Source organism: Haliotis asinina, chromosome 10, assembly GCF_037392515.1.
Source record: "Haliotis asinina isolate JCU_RB_2024 chromosome 10, JCU_Hal_asi_v2, whole genome shotgun sequence".
Lineage (NCBI taxonomy): Eukaryota > Metazoa > Mollusca > Gastropoda > Lepetellida > Haliotidae > Haliotis > Haliotis asinina.
The window spans coordinates 28823320-28849518 of NC_090289.1; the positions used below are offsets into that span (position 1 = coordinate 28823320).

At 41.1% G+C, this 26199-nt stretch overlaps 1 protein-coding gene across 2 annotated transcripts in view; it reads right to left on the minus strand.

Annotated features, from left to right (window-relative positions):
• LOC137299020 (frizzled-2-like) overlaps positions 1 to 24981 on the minus strand; it is a 440584-nt gene extending 415603 nt beyond the window's left edge. Inside the window, exon 1 of one of the 2 annotated variants that reach the window (XR_010957775.1) lies at positions 22170 to 24951. Coding sequence is in view for 1 of the 2 variants with exons in the window: in XM_067831489.1 (XP_067687590.1) it covers positions 23049 to 24773 (1725 nt within the window). In the remaining variant the exon portion in view is untranslated. Of the gene's footprint in view, positions 1 to 21225 lie in introns of those variants that run through there. The other variant, XM_067831489.1, reaches the window with a different exon arrangement.
• Positions 24982 to 26199: the final 1218 nt, after the last annotated feature.

The window sequence follows — 26199 nt, forward strand, 5'->3', positions numbered from 1 at the left end:
CAAATCTGGAGTCTCCATAAGGGTTTTGATAGATGAAGCAGCTGTTACTAGTTGTCCTATTAACAGTGTCACCCACCAGTCTCCAATCATTATCTTCATTCTCACTTTCCCCACTCACGCGCCTCGATGGGAATCCGAATTTCAGCTAATGTGATGAGATTGGTTGGTTGGTTATTTATCACCGTACTGGGCTTTATTCCTGCTATATGGCGGTGGTCTGTAATTAATAGTCTGGAACAGACAATCCAGTGATCAACAGCATGAGCTAGGATCTATGCAATCGGGATACGATAGTATGTGTCAACCAAGTCAGTGAGCCTGACCACCCGATCCCGTTAGTCGACAAGCATGGGTTACTGAAGACCAGATCCTCACGGGTTATATTTTATTAGAACAATACACAACCTTTCTATAAGATATATATACTTCAATGAATAGATTTTAGTATTACTGAAACAGGAATGCACAAAATGGATACCATAGCCTTAAATGCTGAAATGAGCACTCAGATTTTCATTCGTCAACAAGCGATTTCTGTAAACCTACAAAAATCTCAAGTTTCCCTCTTGGAGGCTTTAGACTCTTAATGCCGTCTTACCTAAAACGAACCGTGCAATCATGATTCCCTCCCAATACCTGTCAGCAGCGGTACAATACATGCAGAAACCTTTCCGTCTCTTGTTTTCGTTCTGCTAACCTACACAACTCGTAAGCTATTCCTTGAGTGTCTCACTGCAAGTATTACCTGAATCGAATCAAAGAAGATTCCTCCCAATATATAGCAGTCGATCAACTTCGTTGCAGTTTATCAGCGAAGCATCAATGAACGATATACACATTCTGGGTGTCTTCAACACAGGAAGATAGACGCAAGTCCATGGTACGAGACACGAGCGGTCCGATCGCGCCATTGACCTATTTATAGCTGACATGAGTTATAAATATTTCATGATCATAAAACCGGGCTTATATCCACTAGTATAAATGGCGTGGGGGAATTAAACGGCAATATCTTCCTCCTTTATCGACAGTCACAGCTTACAAAGAGCACGTTTCGAGCCCTGAGGGAAGGCGTCAGCTTTTGGGCTTGAGGCTGTGTTGTTGTCTGAACTGCAAACTTTTTACTTAGTGTCATCGGAACCTTTCAAACTTTTATCTTGTAGCGTCTGACAGATGGTTCACACTTTGCGTGGTTTGGTATAACACTGATATTGGGCTGTACGTTGATAACTGTCATTACATATATATTGCGTTCGTGTACGATGACGGTTGCCGCATGGGTGTTTGGGATGGGGCGGTGTGGGGTGCTAAAGAGGTTATGATGACTGCAGCCATCTAATCAATAGTCTGACGACCCTGGACCAGATAATCCAGTGAGACCAAACACTGTCTCTCACCAGCATAGCAAGGAAACAATTTTAAGGAAAATGTGTCTGTATACTCTTACACACGTGACTGTGAGTGTAGCCAACATGGCCTGCATATGGCCAGAAGTGTTACAAGCGTCGTGAGATACATCAGTCGTCGCCATTTTCCCCATTCATGATATGTCTGCCCTACTACAAATCTAAAATATTAGTACAGAGTTCTACTCTAATGAGACGAGAATAATTTTACGAAATTGTCGTATTTTCACAATTATAACAGCTCTCGTTGCTTGCATTATCAACCATTCAATACAAACCTTCTCCAAAACTTTCTAGGGGAATTCATACTTGCCAGGGGACTTCACAGCTGTGTACACGGGTTTCTTCTTTTTCTTATCGCTCAAATACACCAAGACTGACTTCGAAATGCTTATCATAAACACACTTGTGTCCCATTAAATCGGTTTGCACGTGGAAGTTATGAAATACCCGCTTCAGTGCTGCTGGGAGCCAAAGCTGATCAGTTTGAATGTCAAGGTCATTAAACAGGAAGTGACCTAAAGCAACCCGAATCATTCAGGAATTTATTTTGCAAACTGCATGCCAATGTAAGTTTTCGTATGGACAAATTAAATTTGTTTAGGTTCTTATATTCCAGCACACCTGCTATATTATGACGTCTTGATGTTTGTCGATAGATAAGCCTAGTCCCTGGCACAAACTGCCTGACATCGATGGAATTAAGTTTGTCAGGGTATAGATCAGACAATCACCCACTGGGGGTTCTGGGCTACAAGGGTATTTGTGACCGGTGGGTGATACACTCTAAATCCGCACCCCTCGTCTTCAGGCCTAGCGTGCAACCGTATTAACTCTCCTGTCCTCAGGAGTCCCTATGTTTCTCGCTCACCTGTGTGAAGTATGTTTCTTCTTGTTTTGGGGCGATACGAGTTGTACAATGAGACCTTGTCAATCCGTATTGATCGTGGTTTAATTAACGAGTGAATTGTGTATAATGTGGTTTTAGTTTCAGTTTGTTAGTTTTGTTTTTATTGTTTGTTGTTTAACGTCGGATCCTGCAATATTCCACGTATATGGCGGTGTTCTACCAATAATCGAGTCTGGAACAAACGATCTAATGATCAACAGCATAAGCACCGATCGACGCAGTTGGTATACGATGACGTGTTGAGAGTAAGGGTTCCTGAAGAACAGTTTATAACTCAGACCTTCACAAGTTTTTAGCAATAGGCTAAGAACTATCAAAGCGGTGGACAACACAAAAATAGCCTTCACGTCTTGCACCCATGTGGGGAATCGAACCATGGAATTCGACCTGACGTACAGATACTTTACCCACTAGGCCACATGACAAGCCTTTGTTATGTACTGACTGTACTTTCGTTTATGTTGACGTTACCACAAGAACAGAAGAATGGGAAGATATTTCCATCCTCCATTATCAAGAGGCGTTTGTGGCAGCTTTTTATGTTGTTCTTGTTTTGATTATGTGTGTGCGTGTGTGTGTGTGTGTGGGGGGGGGGGGGGGGGGTCAGTTTTGTTGTTGCTACTACTGTTGTTCCGTTTTCACATCACATCCAGCAATATTCCTGTTACGTATCGCCAGTCCTTATAACAGAGTCTTAATAAAACAAATCCAGTGGATGACATCATGAGCATCAACCCAAGCAATGTGTAGGGTGTAGTATTCCCAAGATTTATCCTAATCAAGACACTTTTTTATCATGTAATTTCCCCCCCCCCCCCCCCCCCTCTTTTTTCCTTTGTTCGAAATTGTATGCATAACACTCCTTTGAATCAATTAAGAGGGTGGTGTTTTTCGTTTATGACAAGATAATAACATGCTATTTTTCCTTTGTTTTAATTCCTATTCCTCTCGCTCAATCAGTAGGCATGTCTCAATGGTCTCGGACAGAGTCTCCTGGGTAATTGAATTACTGTGCGTGTTAGGCTTTTCTGTAACGAGGGTGTGCGGTGTACCGTAGAGTGACTACGTGTTTTCGTCACATTCGTCACCGCCGAGGGGATTGTTCTGCCGTGACAAGGGACAGTGAACGTGCGCGCAATATGATGTCGCGTGTGAAATCGGTGGAAACACGTCTCCGTTTACGCCGATTGTGAGGCAGAGGCAGAAAGTTTATTACCAATAAAAACAACTGTTCTGAATCGCACTTAAACTTCTCGCCGGATACGTTTAATGTCTACTATCTTTGTAAAATGCAGTACCTCAGATCCTCCCCAATACCAGTGCCCCTGTACCACAGGCGTCCAATTTTCCATATTCGACCAATACAAATTCAACTACCACAACTACTACTATTGATACAGCCACATCTACTGCTGCAACTACCGACTCACCTGCCTATATCACAGCCACAACAGCTTCCCCTGCACCGCTGTCACTTCAGCAACAACTGCCAGCACTAATACCGCTCGCGCCTTGCCAACTAGGCTAACGATAAGTCTGTGACATGAACATATTTTCCAGAAAAAAGAGTTCATTGTAATAAAATAAAAATACCAAGGGAAAAAATAAGGGATCACATGAAAGCACAAATGTTCCCGTTGTTGTTGTTTTTCTTTTTACAAGCCATGCGATACAAAACTTGTGAAAAATCCTTTGGAGAAAACAAAGGAACAGTTTGTCCTGTCATGTTATCCCTCATTTTTTCCTTCAGTATATTATGAAAAGGACCCTTAAGATTTAAAACTGTGGAAATCTTGACCTGCCACATTTTCTGGATTTCCTTGGATATATTTGTGTCAGGGTCTGTATGACTACTTGCCAGCTGCCACTAGAACTATGACAGCACCACCACCACATTGATACGTTGCCACTTCGCTTCTACCACGGCGAACAAAACCACCTCCCATACTAAAACCGCCACGGACACAAGTTCCAGTGCCACTGACTTACGGAGATATGCAACATACAGAAAGTTTAATAAATGTATGATAAAAGTCTAATATAGGAGTTCTGTTATTAAAAGAGAAATCCATTGAACGCCCGGTGTGTGAGTGTGTGCGTGACTGCGTTTCACAAGATACGATTAGTCTTGCAAGTAGCGATCACATGAAAGCACATTAATCGACTAATGGTAGACTGTTGAGCATAATGCCATTGAGGCGTTCGGCTGTATACACAGAGATATAACCAATATAGACTGTGTGAAATTCTATAATACCCAGTGATAGAATATACAATAAGCATGAGTTATGTATTACTGTTCTCAGTATCAACAAATGTTTTCAGCCGGCGGTTAGTTAGCATTATGAAGCCTGTCACACATATGGGTAACCCAACACCTGGCAGCTCCTCTTCTGAGTTAACCGAGGCCCCACTGGACATCCATACAAAGGAATTTCGAGGTATTGATGGCATGGCCCGGCTGATAAATTCTGCAGAATGAGGACAAGGGTGCGATAGTATCTTCAACAGGAGACTCGGTGGTGTAGATGACGGTGTCGCGCAGGGCGAGCTCGGGACCAGTTCAACTGATAACAATCCAAGTTTTCACAACAAAGGCTGTATTGGTCGTCACATGGAGTAAACTATCTACAGTTCAACCTGTCTGGGAAACAGTTTGAGAGAGGACTAATCGAAGATGCCACCAGATGTTTTAATGTTCCAGAAAGGACACATGTATGTGTCATGTGTTTCCATACCAAACGTCCAGTTTAGAGACTAGGGGTTGATATCATAGCGAAAAATTAATAATTATGTTTGGTTTTTAACAGAAGCAGGCGATTTCTCAAACTCAGCGAAAAGCTCTCTCTCTCTCTCTCTCTCTCTCTCTCTCTCTCTCTCTCTCTCTCTCAATAGCAAAGCACACGCTCCTCTCTCTCTCCTTGTATGTACTTTCAAGTCTATTTTCAAGTCATACGTTTAAACATGTGTTTAGAACGTACGTTAACTTGTAAGGTCCACCGACATTTGAACTCATCTGGTCAGCGTTTATGACTACCCAGGTGTTTGGAGATCACGTCTGTTGTAGAACCGACGTCGGGTACGTCCCAGGAAGCCGATAGCAGCGTCGTGAACCATCAGGGATGCAAGTACCTCGTCGTTCCTTCTCAACTGTAAACAACAAATAAAAGCTTAACACTAGTTGAAGTAACGGATTTACCTCCCCTTGTTTTAATTAGGTCACATCCCGCCGCTATTATTTACACCGATAGTTGTAACTGATAATCATGGTGCTGTAAATTAAATTGGTTTCGTTTGCGTCAATTTTGGTTTTAAACAAGTAATGTTGAGTAGTGCTGGAAGCGGTATTCAACAAAAGCCCAGTCATCATGCTAATGGACCCAGCCCGTTGTGGTCAGATGCACGCAAACAATAGTACCATTTGATGAAGCATCTTTTTCACTGCCCAAGCGTCAACCCGAAGGCTATAAAAATTAAGTCAGTCCGCCAAAAGGTCTTTTGTTTCAGCTTTCCGCCCACGCCGTTTTCCACCACGAGGCCCTCATTGGTCTGGACGTTCGTGTGCAGCAAGGGCGGATAACTCTCTTCATACAATTTTTGGCCCTACATCATTAATGGTTCATTTCAACCGTCACTCAAAGACTTTCTGTTTGATTCGAACGAACTTGATAAAATTTAGAATACCATTATATTCATGTTTTTAAGTGACGTTTAAGCTATTTTTACAGTTTCCATTCCATAAGAAACGATCATACAAAAAAGTTCAGAAATGAAGCGAATGAGAGATAAGTAAGTGATTCATGACGTTGACAGGTTAATTTCATTGTTCTTGCTTAAAGGCAGTTCGTGTTTTGCGTACAGATAGACTGTTTACAGAAAACTATGGTTATGACTCCAATGGACCACCAGTTACAGTTCGTTAATGCAGTTGTTAATGCACTCATTTCGACATAAACGTACTTTACTCTATACGATCTGGGTCACGCCAGCCAACCAATGACAGCAAAGGGTTTTTTCAGACTCACTAGAACAAGTACCTGTCAACTCTCGCGCATCCTGCGTGAGTCTCACGCATTTGAGCCTCATGTCACGCACTCATGCTTTCCAAAAATCTCCAGCATCGGGACCTCTGAGAGTTGACAGCTGTGAAAACAGAAGAAAAGTCGTGAAACATTTAAATGGGTGGGCCTACATGTCATACGACACAGGAACAATAAGACTTTATCCCAGGGATTACTGCCAAGTTTTCTAGAGTATTATTTTATGTCAGGCCAAAACTCAGAAAGCATTAATAAAACACTGTTTTACCTGTTTTACATTTTTTACGCGACAACTAAAAGGGATTATCATAATGTTTAACTGGTTATAACAACAAAAATATGATTCGACCATAAATATGATATTAGCAAAATAGGTGTACCTTCTGTAAATCGAAATTTGAGAGGTTATTGAATGGTTCATTATCAGTAGCCCTTCATCATAGATGATGTCCAGATTAATTGATTACCTATAACACGGCGCGTCCATTAATGGCAGCTTATACTAATCCGGATTAATAACGGGCTTATTGTGCTAGCCCAGTGGGGTACCATGCTGCAGTTTACCATGGATGGTGGATACCCAACTATTTTGACCCCCTTAACGAATACCCATCTATTTTGAACCCCTTGACGCCGATGCCAGACAAGGCAACACTAAGTACCATCCAATACCGTGTTCTGGTGTGACGCAACCAGCGGACCGAACTTCCACTCTCCATAATAACACCCTTCCTATCGAGGATGATCTGTACGATTGGTCTGCAGTTTAACTGGACTTATGCTTAGTATCAGAATACATAATTTTGTTTGTAACAAATGGATCAATTTTGAAAAGGAAGAGCACAGATGTAGAACTTGAGGAAATCTATACATTTCTGAGAGGGCTAGGTGGTGGGGAAAATAATGCGGTTCAGGGACTGTGGGAGACTATGAAATGATCATCAGCCCTCGGAATGGAGTTTGGTTTGTTAGAATGTGACTGTGGGTAAATAACAGCGAAAGTACGTGAGAGCATTATGCACACAATTTATTCCCATTAATGGCCCATCTGTCACTGGTATGGTTTGAAGTCTCCACTGCCTCACAAGGCATTTGTATGTTAATATCACCATGTATCCCTGTGACACGTTCGCCAGGTGTTTCAAGATGTACCTGGGAGACGGTGTTCCCATGTGAGAGGCATAGCGCTGCTATAAACAACCAACATCCTGGGACATTGCACACAGGCTTTGTCAAGACAAATGATTACTTTTCACACCTGTGAGTAAACAGGCTGTCCTACCTCCCGCCGCTACATCCGCGCTGTAAGTTAGGTCCTTTTTAAGCGCAGCCGAGAACTAGGTTAAATGGCTTTGGGGTGTATATCTTAACACTTTCCTTTACCTCAGGTTTTGCCCAGCAAAGAAGAAATGTCAGGTTAGTTTTCACCTGTTTCTGTTTCTCATAGCAAGCCCCAGCGTCTTGGTGAGTTTTGGGTTAGATTTTTGCTGTCTTAGGTTAGATATTCTGATCATCCAGTGGTTCTATCTGTCCCTAGAATGTCGTTATTTACATTGCCCTAGGCTAGCGACACGGACCTCTGGCGTTTGACAACTCATTTCAACTTGGTTACTGATTGGGATCGCCAGTGTTTCCAACGCAGTCATGATATAAAGTTAAACTTGGCTACTCAGAGCACAAGCGTTTCCCAACGCACTCGTAATATAAACTTAACCTTGGCTACCCAGAGCACAAGCGTTTCCCAACGCAGTCATGATATAAGGTTAAACTTGGCTACTCAGAGCACAAACGTCTCCCAACGCACTCGTGATATAAACTTAACCTTAGTTGCTCAGAGCATCAGTGTTTCCCAACGCAATCGTGATATAAAGTTAACCCTGGCTACTCAAAACAGCAGTGTTTTCCAACATGGTCGTGAGTAGTCTACCCCAGTCTCGTCTTATTCGAAAACAGACAAAATACTAACAGCAAACTGGCTGTTGAAAAGGTAAAGGTGTGTATTTGGTTTAAATAGTTAAAAGCAGTTGGAGTAGATTGTGAGCAGTAATTATTAGCCTTAGCAGCAAACCCTCTGCAGGTCACAAACGTTTTTACCGCGGATACAACATTAATCGTAAATTTTTATAATCAAATAAATCTCGTATTAACATCACGAAACCACCACTTTTTTCGCAGTTACACAATTATTTCGAAATACCGCTAACTTTAACTTGTGTAGGTTGCGCTGTTGCCACCAAATGTCACCAAAATGCTTGAGGGTGTACACAGGGCTATTGTTTCATGATTGGCTGAAAACCATGTGGGCAGGGCTTGTGTTGTAATATTGCTCTGGGCGATTTCGCTGGTTTCGTACCTTTGGCAACAACTGTTTGTTAATGGTCAAATAATGAGTCCCTGTACCTATAATTGTTTACAGATTTTGTGTTATTAGAGGAAAAAGTATAAAAAAATGTGTGGACGTGGGTGTTTTTTTTAACTTTACAACTCCATAACTGGCTAAATGATTGAAAAAGGTGAGTAATCACAGACGCTGTATTATGAAGGCCTGTTTGTGAAGATCTGTGATGAACATGTTGTTCACCTTGCCGTTAAAGGTATGTTTTGGTCCACAGTTTGCCTAGCTTTCTCCAAGGCTATACTGAATGCTGGCCCCATGGATGAACAGTAATTCTATCCTTCATAGAGGCAAGTCTATATGAGTGGACAGTACCTCACTCAGATTGTTATTTATTAACAGTTTCAGAAATTTTCATTTAAACTATTTTTCATCTGAACTAATTTTATTATCAGAGGTCACAGTCTTCTGTACACCCACACGTGAAAAAGTATACCTATTAATTTTGGACTTGTTTGGGCGTATTTATGTCAAAACCTAATCGTTTGACTCATCACTTTTATGAATATATTATGAATTTCACATTTATAATGAATTTTGACGAAATGGTCAATTGTCTAGAGAGTAGCCCCTTTAAACATACTGCAACTCGATTCTGCAACTTAACTGACATCAAACAATCAGTGTATGTGTTGTTCATACAGTAATTGTACCGTCAACATAACCGAATTATGTTGGAATGTGGAATGTGTTTATGCAACTGCAGGTTGTTTTTCAAATTGGCGTTATTTTTATAAACAAAATGCCACAATGTTTAGTGACATGGTTCACACATACGTAGGCCTGAACACGTTGTTTGTCAATATGTCATTTGGGAAGTGATGGGGATTTTGTTTTTGTCCTTATTCTGAAGTGTTCCTGTACAGTGACTGTCCATATTAAGAGTGACCCACGATGGTCATAGGGAGTGCTCGTGTTGACCCATGAAGGTCAGGGATACAACAGACCTTCAGCAACCCATGCTTGTCATAAAATACGACTATGCCTGTCGTAAGAAGCGACTAACGTGACTGGGTGGTTAGACCCGCTGATTTGGTTGACACATATCATCAGTACCCAGTTACACAGATCGATGTTCATGCTGTTGATCACTGGATTGTAATCATATAGCTGATATATTGCTGAGTGCGACGTAACATTAAACTCACCCACTTACTATTGCTCGTGTTGATCTAAGAGTGAGCATGGCAGACTTCCAGACACAGCGGGTGACACCAGAAAATGGGCTTCACACATTGCACCCTTGTGGGGAATCGAACCCGGGCTTCGGGGTGATGAGCGAACGCTTTAACCACTAGGCTACACTACCGCCCCGTTGATCTAAGATCTGTGTTGACCATTGGTGTTCCCGCGTAGACCTTAGCGTCTGTTCGTGTTGGTCATAGAGTGTACTCAGGTTGGTCTTCAGGTGTACTTAAAGGTCACATGCAACGTAAAACACAACTTTGCAGATTCGGTATGCACTTACCGAAACAAATCACCACAAAATGGCAATTCAACCTAAAAAGTTGGGGAAAAAAACGCGATGAAAAAAAGCCCGCGCAATCGGAGTTCAAACGTTTCACTAAATTCCCCCCAGCGCTGGTTTCAACAACTGTGCTGCGCTGCGTTCATAACGCATGCGCAGTGAATAGGTTCGCGGAGCTTGAAACAACCCAGCGTCTGAGGTCGTGAGCAGTAGTCTAATCTTGGGTGTGTACACAAACAAGTAAATAATCTACTCGTTACGTAAAAAAACTTGTTGATTGTGGTAAACAGCCTCAGTCACAGAGAAAGCTCAATGTCTGGTTTATTCACACCTATATGTCTGCCTACCTGTCTGCTAAAGACAACATGCAGTACACAGCTTCAATCATTGACCACATGCAATTTGAACTTAACACCTATCAGACTATACGACATAAAGAAAATAAGTTGATTTATGACTCGTGCACCCGAGTCCCGTGTCTGCCACATTATGTAATTAGGCACGTGTGATACACATGACATGTTTTTATATCTGTGGGCTGTAAACAAACTACATTCATTTTTTTCGAATGACTGGATCTGACGGAAACTGGTGCAAACTCTTGTCAGTTTCAAGTCCTGCTTTGTACTTGGACGAATGACAGATTCCAGCCACGCAGTAGTTTACCATCTCTACTGACATGATTTTTATTGGATCGAGCGCAAATTCAGAGAACAGGTATTTTCCAAACTCAACATCTCTATATACACTCTTCATGGATAACGACTTCTTTTAGTGTATATGATTTTGTTTGACAACAGTAAATGAAAACAAACTGAAACGACGCATCAAGTACACAAAAAGAAGTTGTTATCCATAAAGAATCTTACTTTCTTGTGACTGGCTATACTTCTAAAATGCCCATCAAACAGATCATCTTTCTGTACACACAATGAACCCTCAGCATATCAGCAAATGAAACAGCCAGTCGGAAGCCGTCGTTACACTTGAGTGCATATCCACCCGCTATGACTGGGTTCGGTCTCCCGTGGGCTTCGTTTCGGGGGAAGTAAGCCCAAGTACAAAATATTGCACTTTTGAATAGCGAATGTACGCTTATAATTTTGTTTATTTGTTTTCTTAAAAACCGCAATGTATATTATGTGTCATGAATAAGTGATAAATGTGTTTTAATTATGTTTGATGTTTTGGTTGCATGTGACCTTTAAGTTGATATTTGGTGTATTCAAGTATATAACCGCGTTGGTCTTAGGCGTAGCCGCGTCGGTGTCATTGTGTCTGCGTTGATCGTAAGGTGTATCTATTTCAGTCTTAGAGGTAAACAGGGTTGATTTTAGGGTTTATCTTCGTTCATCTTGGGTGAACCCGTGTTAACCTAACGGTGTACCTGCGTTGATCTTAGGATGTACCCATGATGGTTTTTGTCACGTACCCTTATCTTAGGTGTACCTCTGTCAGACTTAGAGAGTACCCTATGGTTGTCGTATTGTACCTAATGGTTGTGTTGTGTGGGGGTTATCACGTTGTGTGACCCGAGGTTATCGTGATCTGTGGGGGTTTAGGTTATCTACCCTGTTGTATGTCCTCTTAAGGTTGTTGTCTATGCACTTCAGTGTGTCACGTTAAGGGGGTACGTCACCAAGTGCATCTGTCCATATGCGTGAATCTACTTAGCATGGCGTGGCTCAGTGGTTAAAGAGTTCACTCGTCCCACAAACGGGTTCCATTCCGAATATGGGTATAATGTGTGAAGCCCATTTCTAGTGTTCACCGGAGTGATAATGCTGGCGTACTGCCCAAAGCGTCTTAAATATAAAACCATATCCGCCCACTGTATGGAGAGCAAAGCGTTGTAATGGTACACATTCATTCCAGAAAGCCAAAGAAGGTATAGAAAGGACAACTCTTGCTTTGGAAGAGAATTTCTGGTGTTCCTCGTGGTGATTTTGCTGGAATAGTGTTACAAGCGACGCAAAACCATATTCACTCAGGCGTGAATTCATCTCCAAAGCCCTGATTTATCACGCCGAAGACCCGAGTTCGATTCCCAACATGGGTACAATGTGTGAAGCCCATTTGTGGTGTCCCCTGCCATGATATTGCAGGAATATTGTTAAAAGCGGCGTAAAACTACACTCGCTCACTCGTAAATGTATCTCCAAACAAATTGCTCTCCGAGTGTCGGATACAACAATCGCTTCAGTGTACCAGCATCCCGCACTAGCCCCATTCAAGCGGGATCTAAAGACTGACTTGTCGACTGTCCTATAAACACCCAGTTATGAAACACTATGTCATCATCGTTCATGTCGACAGGGTCTGCCCTGGAATGATATTAATACACATATGATTACGTGACACAAACAACAAGTCGGCGCCGATGGCTACACCCGACCCCGGTCTTCTCTGCCCGACGAGTGAAAATACAAACATCGCCTTTGAAATGTAAAGTAGCCAGCGCGTCCTGGTGAGCGGCACTCCAACTTTGATGCTATCATTTATGAATTATAGAAGGCAACGACGAGACGAGAAACTACACTAGCAGTATTGTTCCGTGGAGGGGAAACGAGAATATCCATCTACTCTGGTGTATTTTCCCGACCTTGTTATGTTTTACACTGGAGATACAAGAATCGAAAAGAATTACCTACAAACCTTTGGAAATCTGTTTCTTTAAATACATATTGCATTCAAGAAGAGATTATTTGAATGCATCAATTAAGGCATTTCAATGGATTTTAGTTAAGTACAATTTGAAAGACTTAGAAGAGTCAGTGAGTATAGTATTGCGCCGCGGTATTCAAACGTCAGGACGGGGACCATCAGAAATGGACTTCACACATAGTACCCATGACGGGAATCGAACCCGGGTCTTCGGCGTGACGAGCGAACGCTTTAACCACTAGGCTACCCCCAGCAACCCCTTAAGAAGAGGCACATGGTTGTGTATACATACAGAGCGAGAAAACCCTTTTTCCATTTAAATATGAAATGTCCGATATACGATCCCAAATGTTTCATCAGTGACTGTTTATGAATCACAGTCAAATATTGATCATGCAAGGTTAGTGTAATAAAACCCGGTGGCTTAAAACAAAACTCACTCACACCATTATGTTCATACAGTCTTCTGTTTCACCTTGTAAACATGTCAGTCCCTCGTTTGTACAACGGTAATAAACCTGTTTATCCGGAATCTTGACATGAGGAGTGAAATTAAATATTTTAAGTATGCAGTATGAAAGTTTTTTTCTGACAGCTGTGCTGAGCCTCATATACTGGACGACATGAAAAACCAACATGGCCGACGGTAACCTAGCAACAGAGGCATATTCGTCCAGAAAACAAATTAAGCTGTGGCAGGGCTTCTAATCCTATCTCCTAAAATTCTTAGAACTCCTCCAGATTATAACTGAGTACTACTCCACTGATAGTGGGGACACTATCTGTTCCCGATTCTGAATAGTGGCTTGGTTCACTCAAACGGCACACACGGCAAACGTAATTTTAGCAAAGGGGCAAGTAGATATGTTTATACTCAGGTGTTTCATATCGTTGAAGAGCTCGATTTCAATTTTTGGTTATCCGCTTAGATAGTGGAGCATTTGTGGCATTCCTAAATGCATTTTTCGTAAATCTTATAATCGTGATACCATACCAGCATATGTATCGGTTTATCGGAATAGGGCGCGTCATTGTACGTCATGAGAATCTCGGGTTTTAGGCCCAATTTGAATGCGGCAGTGTCAAATCTTGTGAGCGTATGCCAGTTTGTGAAATATCCAACCATCTTCTCGTCCTTCTCGTGTCGGTAAACTGATCTATAACTTACTGTGAAGTATCAAGGGCTTGTCTTTAATACGCCGACACACGCGAGAAAGTGATTGCCCAGTATGCAATTTAGAGTTCCGTCAAATCATGCTGATTTGTGATCTACGTGTATGTCAGGGTCATATTTACTGACTTGCCTCGGATCACCAAGGTATAGACTCCTGAGTACTTCGAGTTGAAACATTTCACATTTCGTGGATACGTACTGGAGTGTAATTCACTAAGTGTTAGTGAGTAGGTTTGGTTTACGTCGATTTTAGCAATATATGGCCTGTAAGTCTCGCGATGCGCCACTTCAGGTACTAAACTGGTTTCCGGTTGATTTTGCGCATCTGTTTGTGATATGCGAGACGGTGCCCAGCTTAACACCAGATTTCCGGTGACAAGAGTATTTTCAAGAGGAAAATCCGACTCTAATAGACAGGACCAAGCGTGAAACCATGCTTGTCCGTCACAGCTGTTGACAGTCGTAATTTGAGGGATGGTTACATCTTGACTTTGCCATTCAAGTGCTCGTAACAGCGAACCATGTCCGGGTTCGAATCCCACACGGTATGTGAAGACAATTCCTTGTGTCCACCACGTGATTTTACTCGAATTTTGCTGAAAGCGAAGTAAAGCAAAGTCACTGAATACCTGCACGGCTGACCCGTGAAGATCCCGGGTTAGACTTGATGTCCAGTATCCCATGTTCGTAAGAGACGACTATAGGGACTGGAGTAGGGAGGCTAACTGACTTAATGACACATGTCATCGTATCCCAGTTGCGTAGATCGGTGCTCATGTTGTTGATCACTGGATTGTCTGCTCCAGACTCGATTAGTTAGTGACCGCCGAAATATAGCTACAATATTGATGAGTTCGGCGTAAAACTAAACTCACTCACTCCCTTACGTCACTGCCTTAACCTGATAATCGCCTTGCAAAATGTTGAAATTCGTTGATCAACTCTCGACACTATTACGGTAACGGGGTCGACGTGAATTTGTATAACAGTTGTATGTGCCATAGGCGTCTATTCCACTAATGACATTTAAACACACAGACAAGTGCGCCTAGCTCTCCACACAACTGCGCAAATAGCTATGGAACATAAGCAGCACTGGCCTCCATGTAATATAAACGCTATAGCCCTCCCAATAAATCCTACAGAGAGAAGAGCTCACAGATATTAAAGTCTATCATAGCCTACCTTTCCTCACGTCATTCTTGTCGGCAACAACGCCATGGAGACTAGGTGGTAAATCTGGCGCAGTCTTTCTGACGTTAAACGGCATGAAATAGAACCGCGAAATACCGTAAATGTTACAATATGACGTACGAGGATTTGTCAGGAGAATTATATGCTTATCTAGCGTAACTGCGCCATAGTTTGTTTGTTTGTTTGTTTGTTTGTTTGTTTGTTTGTTTGTTTGTTTAAAGTTGCAGTATTCCAGCCATACAGGTCGATCCTCAAATACATGTTATCGAGTCTGGATGGGGCGTGGGGAGGGGATTGGTGGTGGTGGAGATATGAACGCCAGAAACGGGATTCAAACAGTATACCCGCGTGGGGAAATAGGACCCCGGACCTTGACGAGTGAGCGCTTAAGCCACTAGGTCATAGGGGTTCGGGCGAATTGTCTTAACCTCCACAGTATGATGAAACACTATATCCTCTGTGACGACACATTCCGGGTATTGTTATACTTCGTAGCCGTGGCAACCGTGGTTTCTGCAATTGAAAACACTGCCAATCGATTGTATGAGCGGAACACACTGTACCACGACGGAGAGGGTTCTGCTGTAAGATGTGTCATATTGTTGTCTACTACTGCGACTAGTATGAACCAAATTCGCCAAGAAGGGCACCCTTCGTCGCTCTACGTCAAACCCTTCAGCTTTGAATAATTGCCGTGTCAAATGTGACGGCATGATTCGGTAACGATTAACAGTACTCGCTTCCTCTGTGTAGATATACACAGCACGCTCCTCTGTGGCGGCGTCAATCCCAGCCACGTCGTCACGACGGCTGATCTGAGGAGTGGGGAGTCATTGTGTATGCGACAGTACTATCTGGCCACTTTATATTCTGCCAACATCATCGGGGATTTTTTATATAATCAGATTAGGAATTTACGTCCAGTTAAGAGCGATTAAATTAGTTACCTATGCTGCATGACTAAAACACGGTACTTTAGAGAAATGTCACACGCCGTTACACAATGAGTGAATGCATATTAATTTCGACCGCAGACAGCAATTTGGTGGTTATACTGTATATATTTCAAACAAGGCTGAAAGTCGAATTTTGAACAAACTGACGGTTGACAGTATGAGCACGATCAGTCAGGCACAATGTAGTCATTTCAGTGGACTTTAAAAAGACGTAGGATAAGGTAACTCTATCCTGCTACTATTCATCCTTGTATATATTTCAGCATCTGTTAACTCTAGATTATCCTGACAAATGTAACAACTTACACCACTATTTATCAAGGGTAACCAGGCACGCATTAGCGGCCATATGTACAAAGATAGTTGTGGGGCAATGGGTATTCCTAGTGGTTAAAGCGTTCACTCGTCACCCGGGTTCGATTCTCCATATTGGTTTATGTTGTGTCCCCTGTCGTGATATTGCAGAAATATTACCAAAAGCGGCGTAAAACCAAACTCACTCACTTAATACAAAGACTGTAGCCCCCTTTAGCAGGTGTAACATATTGGGGTACCAAAGACAATCTTTCAGGTCAATACTTTGAGTTTAGTTAACGAAACCGTGAAATGCCAAAACCCTCTAGGATACGGTCACTATTCATTAGGGGCGGTGGGGAGCCAAGCGGTTAAAGTGTTTACTCGTCAATCCGGGTTCGATTCCACACATAGGTACAATGTGTGGGGCCAATTCTGGTGTTCTCTGTTGTGAATTTGATGGAATATTGCTAAAAACAGTGTAAAACATACTCACTTATCCACTCATCATTCAATAACGAGACGAAGATTTCTCCTTTACCGACATTATTTTCTAACAATGTGTTCCACGACAGGGCGGGAGCGTCGTGGTTGATGTCATTTTGATCACGTCAAAGAACCAGTTCTATTCCAAGTGGGTGCAAAGCTTGAATCCTGTTTCTGGTACCATTGCGATACTTCTGGAACATTGCCCAAAACGTCCTAACGCCTACCTGACCTCAGTGGCGTTATAGTCGAGTAGAATCCAGTATCACTGAGCTACGTCATGACTACCTCGGTCAACCAGTTCTACCCGAGCACTTGCTGCCTCTACTCACGATGTCAGTATCGCCGTTCACAGGTTAGGGTCAGTTTCACTTACATCCTTTCATCTTGTGATATGCATTTACATCTGTTCGACTGCGATACGAGTGTTTCCGCATGTAAGCATCATTCAAAACTAACATGCAGACATGGCCAATTTGTAATGATAATTGCATTAATATGATTTGAAAGATAAACAATCTGGGAGAAACACACATCTTGAAACTATATCACGCAATTTCCAGTAAAGACATGTTAGAAGGTAAACACGTGATTCGGCATTGTTTAGATAAAGGTTATGGCTTTTGACTCATGGGTTGCGAAAGTACGCGAGGTGTGGATTAACCTCTAACAGATAAAAACGTCAGCGGTAAATAAAAAAAATTCCAGCTGTCTTTGTAAATATTTTAAATACTTCTCAAGGCTCAGCTGAAACTTAAAAATAGAAATCGATGGCTGCAATACATTTAACGCCTCCTCGCTGCCGAATCCTCCTTGGGGAATGAGCTATTTGATTCGAAATATTAGTCTCTGGTTATGAAGAAACCTTACGTAAGTAGAAAGTATTTCGTTAGGTAACGTAGAATGAGGTGGATGCCTTGTCTTGTAATTTATGGACAACGCACTTCGGCTTCACAGAGTGTGGTTGCTGGTAAGGCAATCTTCCCTTCAAAGTATCGTTTCTTTCGGCAGCACCTGTGATGGTACGAACAACATACATTAAAGGCAACTTACACTAACGCTTAGTCTCTGAACATGTATAATTTGGATAGAAGCAAACAATTCCTTTTGGTGGTCAAGTTGATCTTGAAAGAGGACAGGACCCAATCGTCAATACTTTAAAGACAGACATCAACCGATTCCCAAAGACTGGAAGACATAAAGAAGCATGTGACCTGAATGCATCGCAAGGAAATTCCGTTTGCAGACAGTTAAAACTATCAATTAGGACTTTTAGGAAAGAGTGTGTAATAACCTGACAACAATTTCATTTCATACCGTTGTTCCGCCGGGTGGAATACTGCTGAGTGTGGCATAAAACTAAACTCACTCACTGTCGTGCTAACATTGCGGGCAGTGTCAGGTAAAAGGCAATCAATGGATCTGAAAGGTTGTACGACATAATCACGAGGTTGTCCTCACACACTGACCATCTCTCGTTGCAAGACCTGTCAATTCCCTTGACCTTTGTATACTTCTTTAGGGTTACTTCAATTGATCTATGCAAACTTTAATCTTGCAACCAAATCCAATATTAACTTGATGGATAATCAATAACCCATGCTTGCCCTAAGACCAAACGCAAACAGGATCAAGTGGTTGTGATAAGGGGTGGCATTCTCAAATTGTGTTGGCTGTTGTTCTTGCTATCAACCATTGGTTTTCAGACCGCAATAACATTCACCCACCCATGAGTCAGTCAGTGACCATGGAAATACTGCAATCAGTCCAAGTGCAGACAGCCCGGAGAGCACCTAGTGCGTTGGTCCATATAATGATGGTCCATCAACTTTAAGAATCTTGTTCCCATCCTTCCATCCTCTGCACCAACTTTGAGTTCATGATGCATCCATCTCAAAGCAGACCCATCCCACTTTAACCAAGACAAACCAATATTTTGGCGAGACTGTAGCTGTGGAAATCTAGACTTGCCATATTTTCGAGAATTGCGTGGGCTTTCTTATCTTGTATTCAGGGCCTGTATGACAGACTTTAGCAAGACTGTGAAAGGTAACAGAGATGTGCCTTTGTTTGGGATGTGTCTGTGAGTGCACTGAAATCCTGGTGATAGCTACCTAGGGACAATAAATGAATTATCTATGGTCACATGACTGCTGTGACTTATGTCCTGTTATTCATGATGGACAGGTTCTTCAAGTCAAGAGGAGTTCATGAAAAGAACATCACCAATTCAAATATCAACTGGAAACAACTGCATTTGGACAGGCATTACCACGATAATGCAGTTATTTCCCTTGCAAATTTAAAACACATACAACTGTTGACAGGTATACCAAGTGTTCAAACCAGTCACTTATGAGTTTATTTGAATATTTAAAATAAATTACTCAAAACATAACGCACCTACAACAGGAAGGTCGTGTGCTGCAAAGCTTTAGTCAAAAAATGAAAACTTAGATGTGCTTAACGTTTTGTGTAAGATATCTCAGTGACCCCATCGTAAGTTGGGTGCTGAGAGAATACTGACTTTTAACATGTCCTTTGGGGATAATTTTCAATTCTTGGTTGTAAAGTGGACAACTGGACAATGAACGGTATTGTGTCATAATTACAGATAATATTAATAAGTTAATCACAACACATTGCAACCCTTATTTTTATCTTAAAAGAAAAACATATTCATACTAGATGTATGAAATAATTACAAACACTATATCTCCACACAATCCTGTGTGTTTCAGCAAATGCCTACCAAAGCTTAATTTCAATATGTAAGTTTATCATAAATCAAACTCCACCAAGACTGAACACCCCTAAGGTGAAGTCTCTGTCTACCCTGCTTACTAAACCTGTGTGGAATGTGGGTCACTTTCAGATACAACCAGCCTTGTGGTTTACCAGCAATATCACCAGCTGTTGTTAACCAGTAACAATATCACCAGCTATGTTGTTAACAGATATAACAACACCACTCATGCTGTTCACCAGAAATATCATGTCATGTTGTTCATAAGTAATGATATGCCAGTATCAATTTCACTAGCAATATTGTTCACTAGTAGTGATAGCACTACCAAGTTAATCGAAGTGATGAATTAATAGGGACAGAGAAACAACACCACTTATGCCACTAAATGAGGTTCATTACACAGGACTAGTATTTACAATACATGAATACAATGAATCTATTAGATTTTATTGAACATTTTCACTATTGCTTTAAATTTTAACTATTATTGAATTTACTTCCATTTATAAACAAAGGAAGAAAATCAAATAGTTCTCATGATTTCTACACGAACTGGGACTGGGCTTTCTGTAATACAAACAGAAAATAAAGTTTTGAATAATTGGGGGAAGCACCTTTTAAAATATTGTGTTAGTCTTCACCCCCAACTATCCACCAAATTGTTAACCTTTCACTGTTAGATGGAATCGGTTGTGAAGGATCAAACAGTCTTCAGATCTCTGATTGAATGTCACTTATGGTCTCTCAGCTTTGACAACAAATCCCATGTTCTAACCATAGTGAGCTGGTACCAGGAAGAATCCATGCAGAGTAACATACTCTACACACACAAACATCCCAAAGAGATAGAAACGGAGTGTGTTGAGGAGTTGCAAACAAAACAGCTTACAGCAAAAGTGCCCATACTGGTTTGAGTTGAGTTCACTTTCAGTTGTTTGTACAAGTTACACATATGAGAAAAGTGCACCCTAAATATATTTCCCTTACCACACAGAATCCAAGTGCCTTCTACTCAAGAAGAGTGCATTTCTTTACTCTGTGAATGACATCACATCCAACTCATAAGTTAAACACACCAGTCTTCATATAGCTTGCTAATCTGCCATGACAGATTAACAATATACTATAAATGACTCTGGGTTGTTTAACTTCTTGTTATCATAGAGACCATTAGCATTCCAAGTTGTTAAAAATCCCTTAAAAGTTCATTTTAGATTTTGGAAGAATTAACTTACTTGAATTACTAAATCATAAAACCGGAATGACAATCTCTGTTGTAGCCTACAATTAAATGTATTGAAGTCGGGTATCATGACTTGTAACATGCATAGTACCTATTACTTTATTTGATGCCTTTCGTAACAGAACTATTGTAGTGTCAAATATAACAGACTTTGGCTAAGTATCTTGACATGAACTATAAGCGTGTTTTAAATCCTAAGAAGTGTAACCTACTCACATTTACAATAGAGAAATGAACAATGCAGAGTTTCAGTTTAAAAAAGCTTTATTTTTAAATACAAACTTTTTTCTTGATCTGCCAACAGCAGTTTGCAAATGAATCATGGTAAACTTACAAATGCTTTTGACAGATTTAATTTCCATTGGAAATATGCATATAGGGAATAACATCAAATAGCATAAAAAATAATGCATGTGTTAAGGAGACTAAAAATCTGTATGAACTAACTGCCATTATCACATTCAATTGTGGGAAATGAATATTTGATAATTTCATGCTCACTTTCCTGTTGAAAGAGACCAATGAACAATCATTTCAGAAAAATGCTAGTAAAGATGTCCAAACAAGTCAATATCCATAAAAATGGGAGTCAAAATATTGTTCCTCAAAGAGCTCTATTAAATTATTAACACAGCATCATAATTGTTCATTATAAATGCCAACTGGATTTAAACGGTATAGTTACAATAAAACAAAATAATTCCATCTTTGGTCCATTCAACATAAAAACATAACATCAGTAAGGGGCATATTTCTCAGTGGAAGTTTTGTTTTTCCTGACTGCCTGTCAGTTGAAAATAGTTCCGCTATGAATCATTTGTGGACTTCTTCAAACACAGAATCAAGCCAATAAAATATTATTAAATATTTTTTTTAAAGTTAAATGAAAATACCTCAATAAAAATTAAGATTTTCCTTTACTCTTTTCTTATAAAAAAAACCACTTTAACTCTACGATTGTATGTTCCAGGAACATCAATGTAACTTTTTCAGTTCTTTCATAATTCACTATACAGTACACGATATACTATGGATGCATTTATAACTTAATAACATGTACTTATATCAGCATAAACCAGAGAACTGATTTTCAGTTTGACCTAAAAACAAAACTATAAAACATTGTTAGAATTACTACAAATTTTAATTGGCAAATTTTGAACTAAAAAACACTACTTTCCTCACTCTACATACACATGTACACAAACTTAACAAGCATATAGCTACAGGGGGAAGTATAGAAACGTGGTTCTTACAAAATATATTTACATGAGAGAAAGACAGTATCTCTCCACTCACTCTCCAACCACACAATGTGACCATCCTTTTCGAATAATGGTAATTTCCATGGTAACTAAAGTCCACAATTTGATCATTTAAAGTACTTTGCCTACACGTCCTTACACAAAGTAAATTCTACAGTAAAGCATAGGATTTGTGCACAACTCTTGATTTGTCATTATGGTGAACTGTCTGACTTTAATTTAGAATTCCAAGCAATTTTGCATTGTTAAAAACAACCAATCACAGATATACAGTCGAGAAAAATCTCTTCAAATCCTTGATTCAGCTAGCATTCAGCTTGTCCATGGAGACAAGGCTAAGCTTTGGTGTTCTACGGAATCTTCAAGATTCACACTTGTATAATACATAAATACTGTTTAATTCACATCCACATTTGTTCAAGATTCCCAGAATGCTGGGATGGAGGACATAAATACTTGTCTTGCATGTCAAAAGTATGTTGATTTTGCAAGATGTCCAAAATCTTTAAAATTGTCTAATTGACCCGTCATGTGAATGGCACCATTTTGGACGCTAACGTTAAGTTCAGGCTGAGCACTGTTTAACAATAAGGGATCATGGAAATGTTCTAACGATCCACTCATTCATTATCACTTGTAAGCACTGATTCATTGTTCCTCTCTCCGTGTTGGGAGGCCTGAAATGCACTGCATCATTGCACCACATCCATCACAAACCCAGCCTCCCAACTGCCCAGCCTCTGTCAAAACAGGAATAGCCCCGTCCTTTTATTGTCTTTCACCATTTGGTTTTTGGCTAGAACATCACACTACAGATTCGTTTGTTCTGGGTGAAAAGATTTTGCAATAGAACTGTTTCCATGAAAGGAAGGTCTTACCAGTCCAGATCCACACCCCTGATGTAATCCCAACTATCACGGTCATGAGGTATTTGATCATGAATACATTAAAATCTGGCCACGGTTTGGAAGTGACTCCATATGGACAAGGAAACTTATACTTTGTACACACACTAGCATGCCAAGTTACCATCCATTGGTCCCTGAAGGATTGTTCGTAGAAGTAGCACGCTATTACAATTGTTGCTGGCACAGTGTACAGAACTGAAAATATTCCAATTCGCACCATGAGCTTTTCAAGCTTGTCAGTCTTGGTGCCGTCGCTCTTCATGATGGTACGAATGCGGAAGAGAGATACAAATCCAGCTAGGAGGAAAGATGTTCCAATAATTAAGTACACAACAAGAGGTGCTAGCACAAATCCTCTGAGAGCATCCACATCAAATATGCCCGTGAAACACACACCGCTGAGTACATCGCCGTCCACTTGCCCCATGGCCAAAATGGCTATGGTCTTGATGGCTGGTACAGCCCATGCTGCAAGATGAAAGTACTGAGAGTTTGCTTCAATTGCTTCGTGTCCCCACTTCATTCCAGCTGCAAGAAACCAGGTGAGTGTGAGAATTACCCACCAAATTGAACTTGCCATGCTGAAGAAATACAACATCATGAACAGAATTGTGCAACCTTCCTTCTTCGTTCCCTGGGTGATTATTGGCTCCATTTTCAAAGATGCTTCATCATTAGGTGGATCAAAAGGTTCGTTACACGACACTTTCTCCCTCAGAGCAAAGCCTACAACATAAGCCAGGGCTACCATGAAATAGCAGCCCGAGAGGAAAATAATGGGTCTCTCTGGATACCGGAATCTCTGCATGTCAATGAGAAATGTGAGCACCGTGAAGAGTGTCGAGGCAAGACAAATACACGACCACACTCCAATCCACCATCTTGCAAATTCCCGATTGTCAGGTTTGAAGAACATATCATGACAAGGTGCCCCGCAATCCCGCTCAGGCGGTTGTGTGCCGACTTTTAACCTGTAATCGAAGCCTTTTGGTACTTTCAGAGTCAGGGGGCAACGGAAACCCAGATCTCTAGTGACATTATCATTCTTCTTTCCTGTCGGATGCATTCCTCCCCCACCGGGATGAATCGGGTAGTCGGTGCCCGTTGGAGTGGGCTTAGAGGTCTGTTCTGGTTCGGTGTTATTTTCTCCTACACACAAACCTGAGGTTGGGAATTTCTCGCACTTCAAACTCTCGGGCCACTGAAATCCGAATTTGTTCATGAGACTTTCACACCCAGTCCTTGCCTGGTTGCACAGGGACTGACACGGGGGTATAGCGTCCTCCAGAACCGTACACACCGGAACGTACATTGTACACAAAAAGAATTTCAGCTGCTGGCTGCACTGAACTTTGACGAGAGGGAAGAACTGGTGAACTTCTAATCCAGCATCGTCCTGTTTTTGGTGGTTTAACAAGTTCGGCATAATAGTTTCATTATATTGAATGTCTTTGCAGAGAGGTATGGTGATAGGTTCGCACTTGCCGTGAGGCGCCAAAGCCTGGTCTGTGATCCTTGTGTACTGAGATTGCTGACAGTCCACTCGCCCTCCATGTTGCAGCATACAACATACGAGCAAGACTTCTAATAACAGTTTCTTCAAGGATCGGAACTTCCCCATATTTGAAAGCACACTGTCGTATACGGGAAATCTCTAATATATCCGAGTGTGGTGTAGGTCAGCTCAATATCTTACCGTCTTCGATTCATGGCAATCGTAAAATCCCCGTTCTCGACGATCTCACTCGCTCCTAGCGAAACATGGCTGCCTTTGTGAGGCCACTTTCAAACAGACAACTAAGCTCAGCGGTTTCTAGGAGCCCCAAATTCCATATGCCCGTTCTGTAACAAAGGCGTGACTAGTAGTGGGGCAACTAGAAACCGGTGACCTATGATTCACCAATGGAAAGGAGAGCACTGCAGCCAGGATCACGCCGATTGGCTGAAATCCACGAGTGGCTGTTCCTTTCTCCTCCAGCGTTTGGAAATGCCATATTTTTCAAGGGCGATTGAATATTATGCGCGGACTATTGACTCCGAAGCAGTGATAATGATTCGCTGCATGCATTCTACCGACACATTAATGAAAATGTTGCTGATTCTTCACAAACCTCTGATCAAACTTAAACAGTTTTATATCTCATGTATATTTGGAGCGTTTTTTGAAAGCACAGCTTGGACGAATATTTCTGCACGTTTCATGCATGAATGAATCAGCTAGTGGAGGTCACGGTGGTTGATTACTATTTAATCTACCCCACGCACCCCAGTAAACACGTTTTGATGGGACGTGTATTGTCTCGGGGGTCCTATACACATCTATTTTACCCGATTGGGGACGGATGTGCCCTCAATACACAGTTTACACACAGGTATAACAACAAACAGGCCTACTGCTGGAAGAAGAACGCTCAGTGTGTTGTGTTCTGTGTTAAATAATTGAAAAGAAATGGGAAACTGTTTGTGGCTAGTCCTTTGCCAGATGAAGAGCCATAGACCTGTCTGTTGATGTTTCACACTGAAATGATAAGAAAGAAATAAATAATACATAAATAACTTTCTATTCTTTTGTGCAGACAATATCAATATTTTAGTTGTCAGAGAACATGTTAGGACTTAACGGTATATAAATGTAGCTGAATACGTCTTTTAAAAAGTATTGATACTTTTTATGAATTTAGCTCTACAAAACACAACTACTTGTATTCTCGCAAAACAATCAGTCTATACCAGTATTTTTCAGTCTGGTGGTGTAATTATCCATGAATTGACTTTAAACATAGCTTTATTGAATATACATAAGAAATTCATTCAGATGGTGAAGGAAGAATTCCGAAAATAACTGTATATTATTTTTGTTTTTGTTTGTTGATTAAGGCTGCACCTGGCAAACTCGAGTTTGGGCCAGACAATCATGTGATTGATATGTTAAGCAACTATCTTCACTTGGTTGTCACGCAAATGACAGGAGACTAATTCTCCCCGGGGATGTAAAAAAGGAACCGAGTATATTCTAGATGTCCAAAGTTTGTAAAGTCATCAATTCA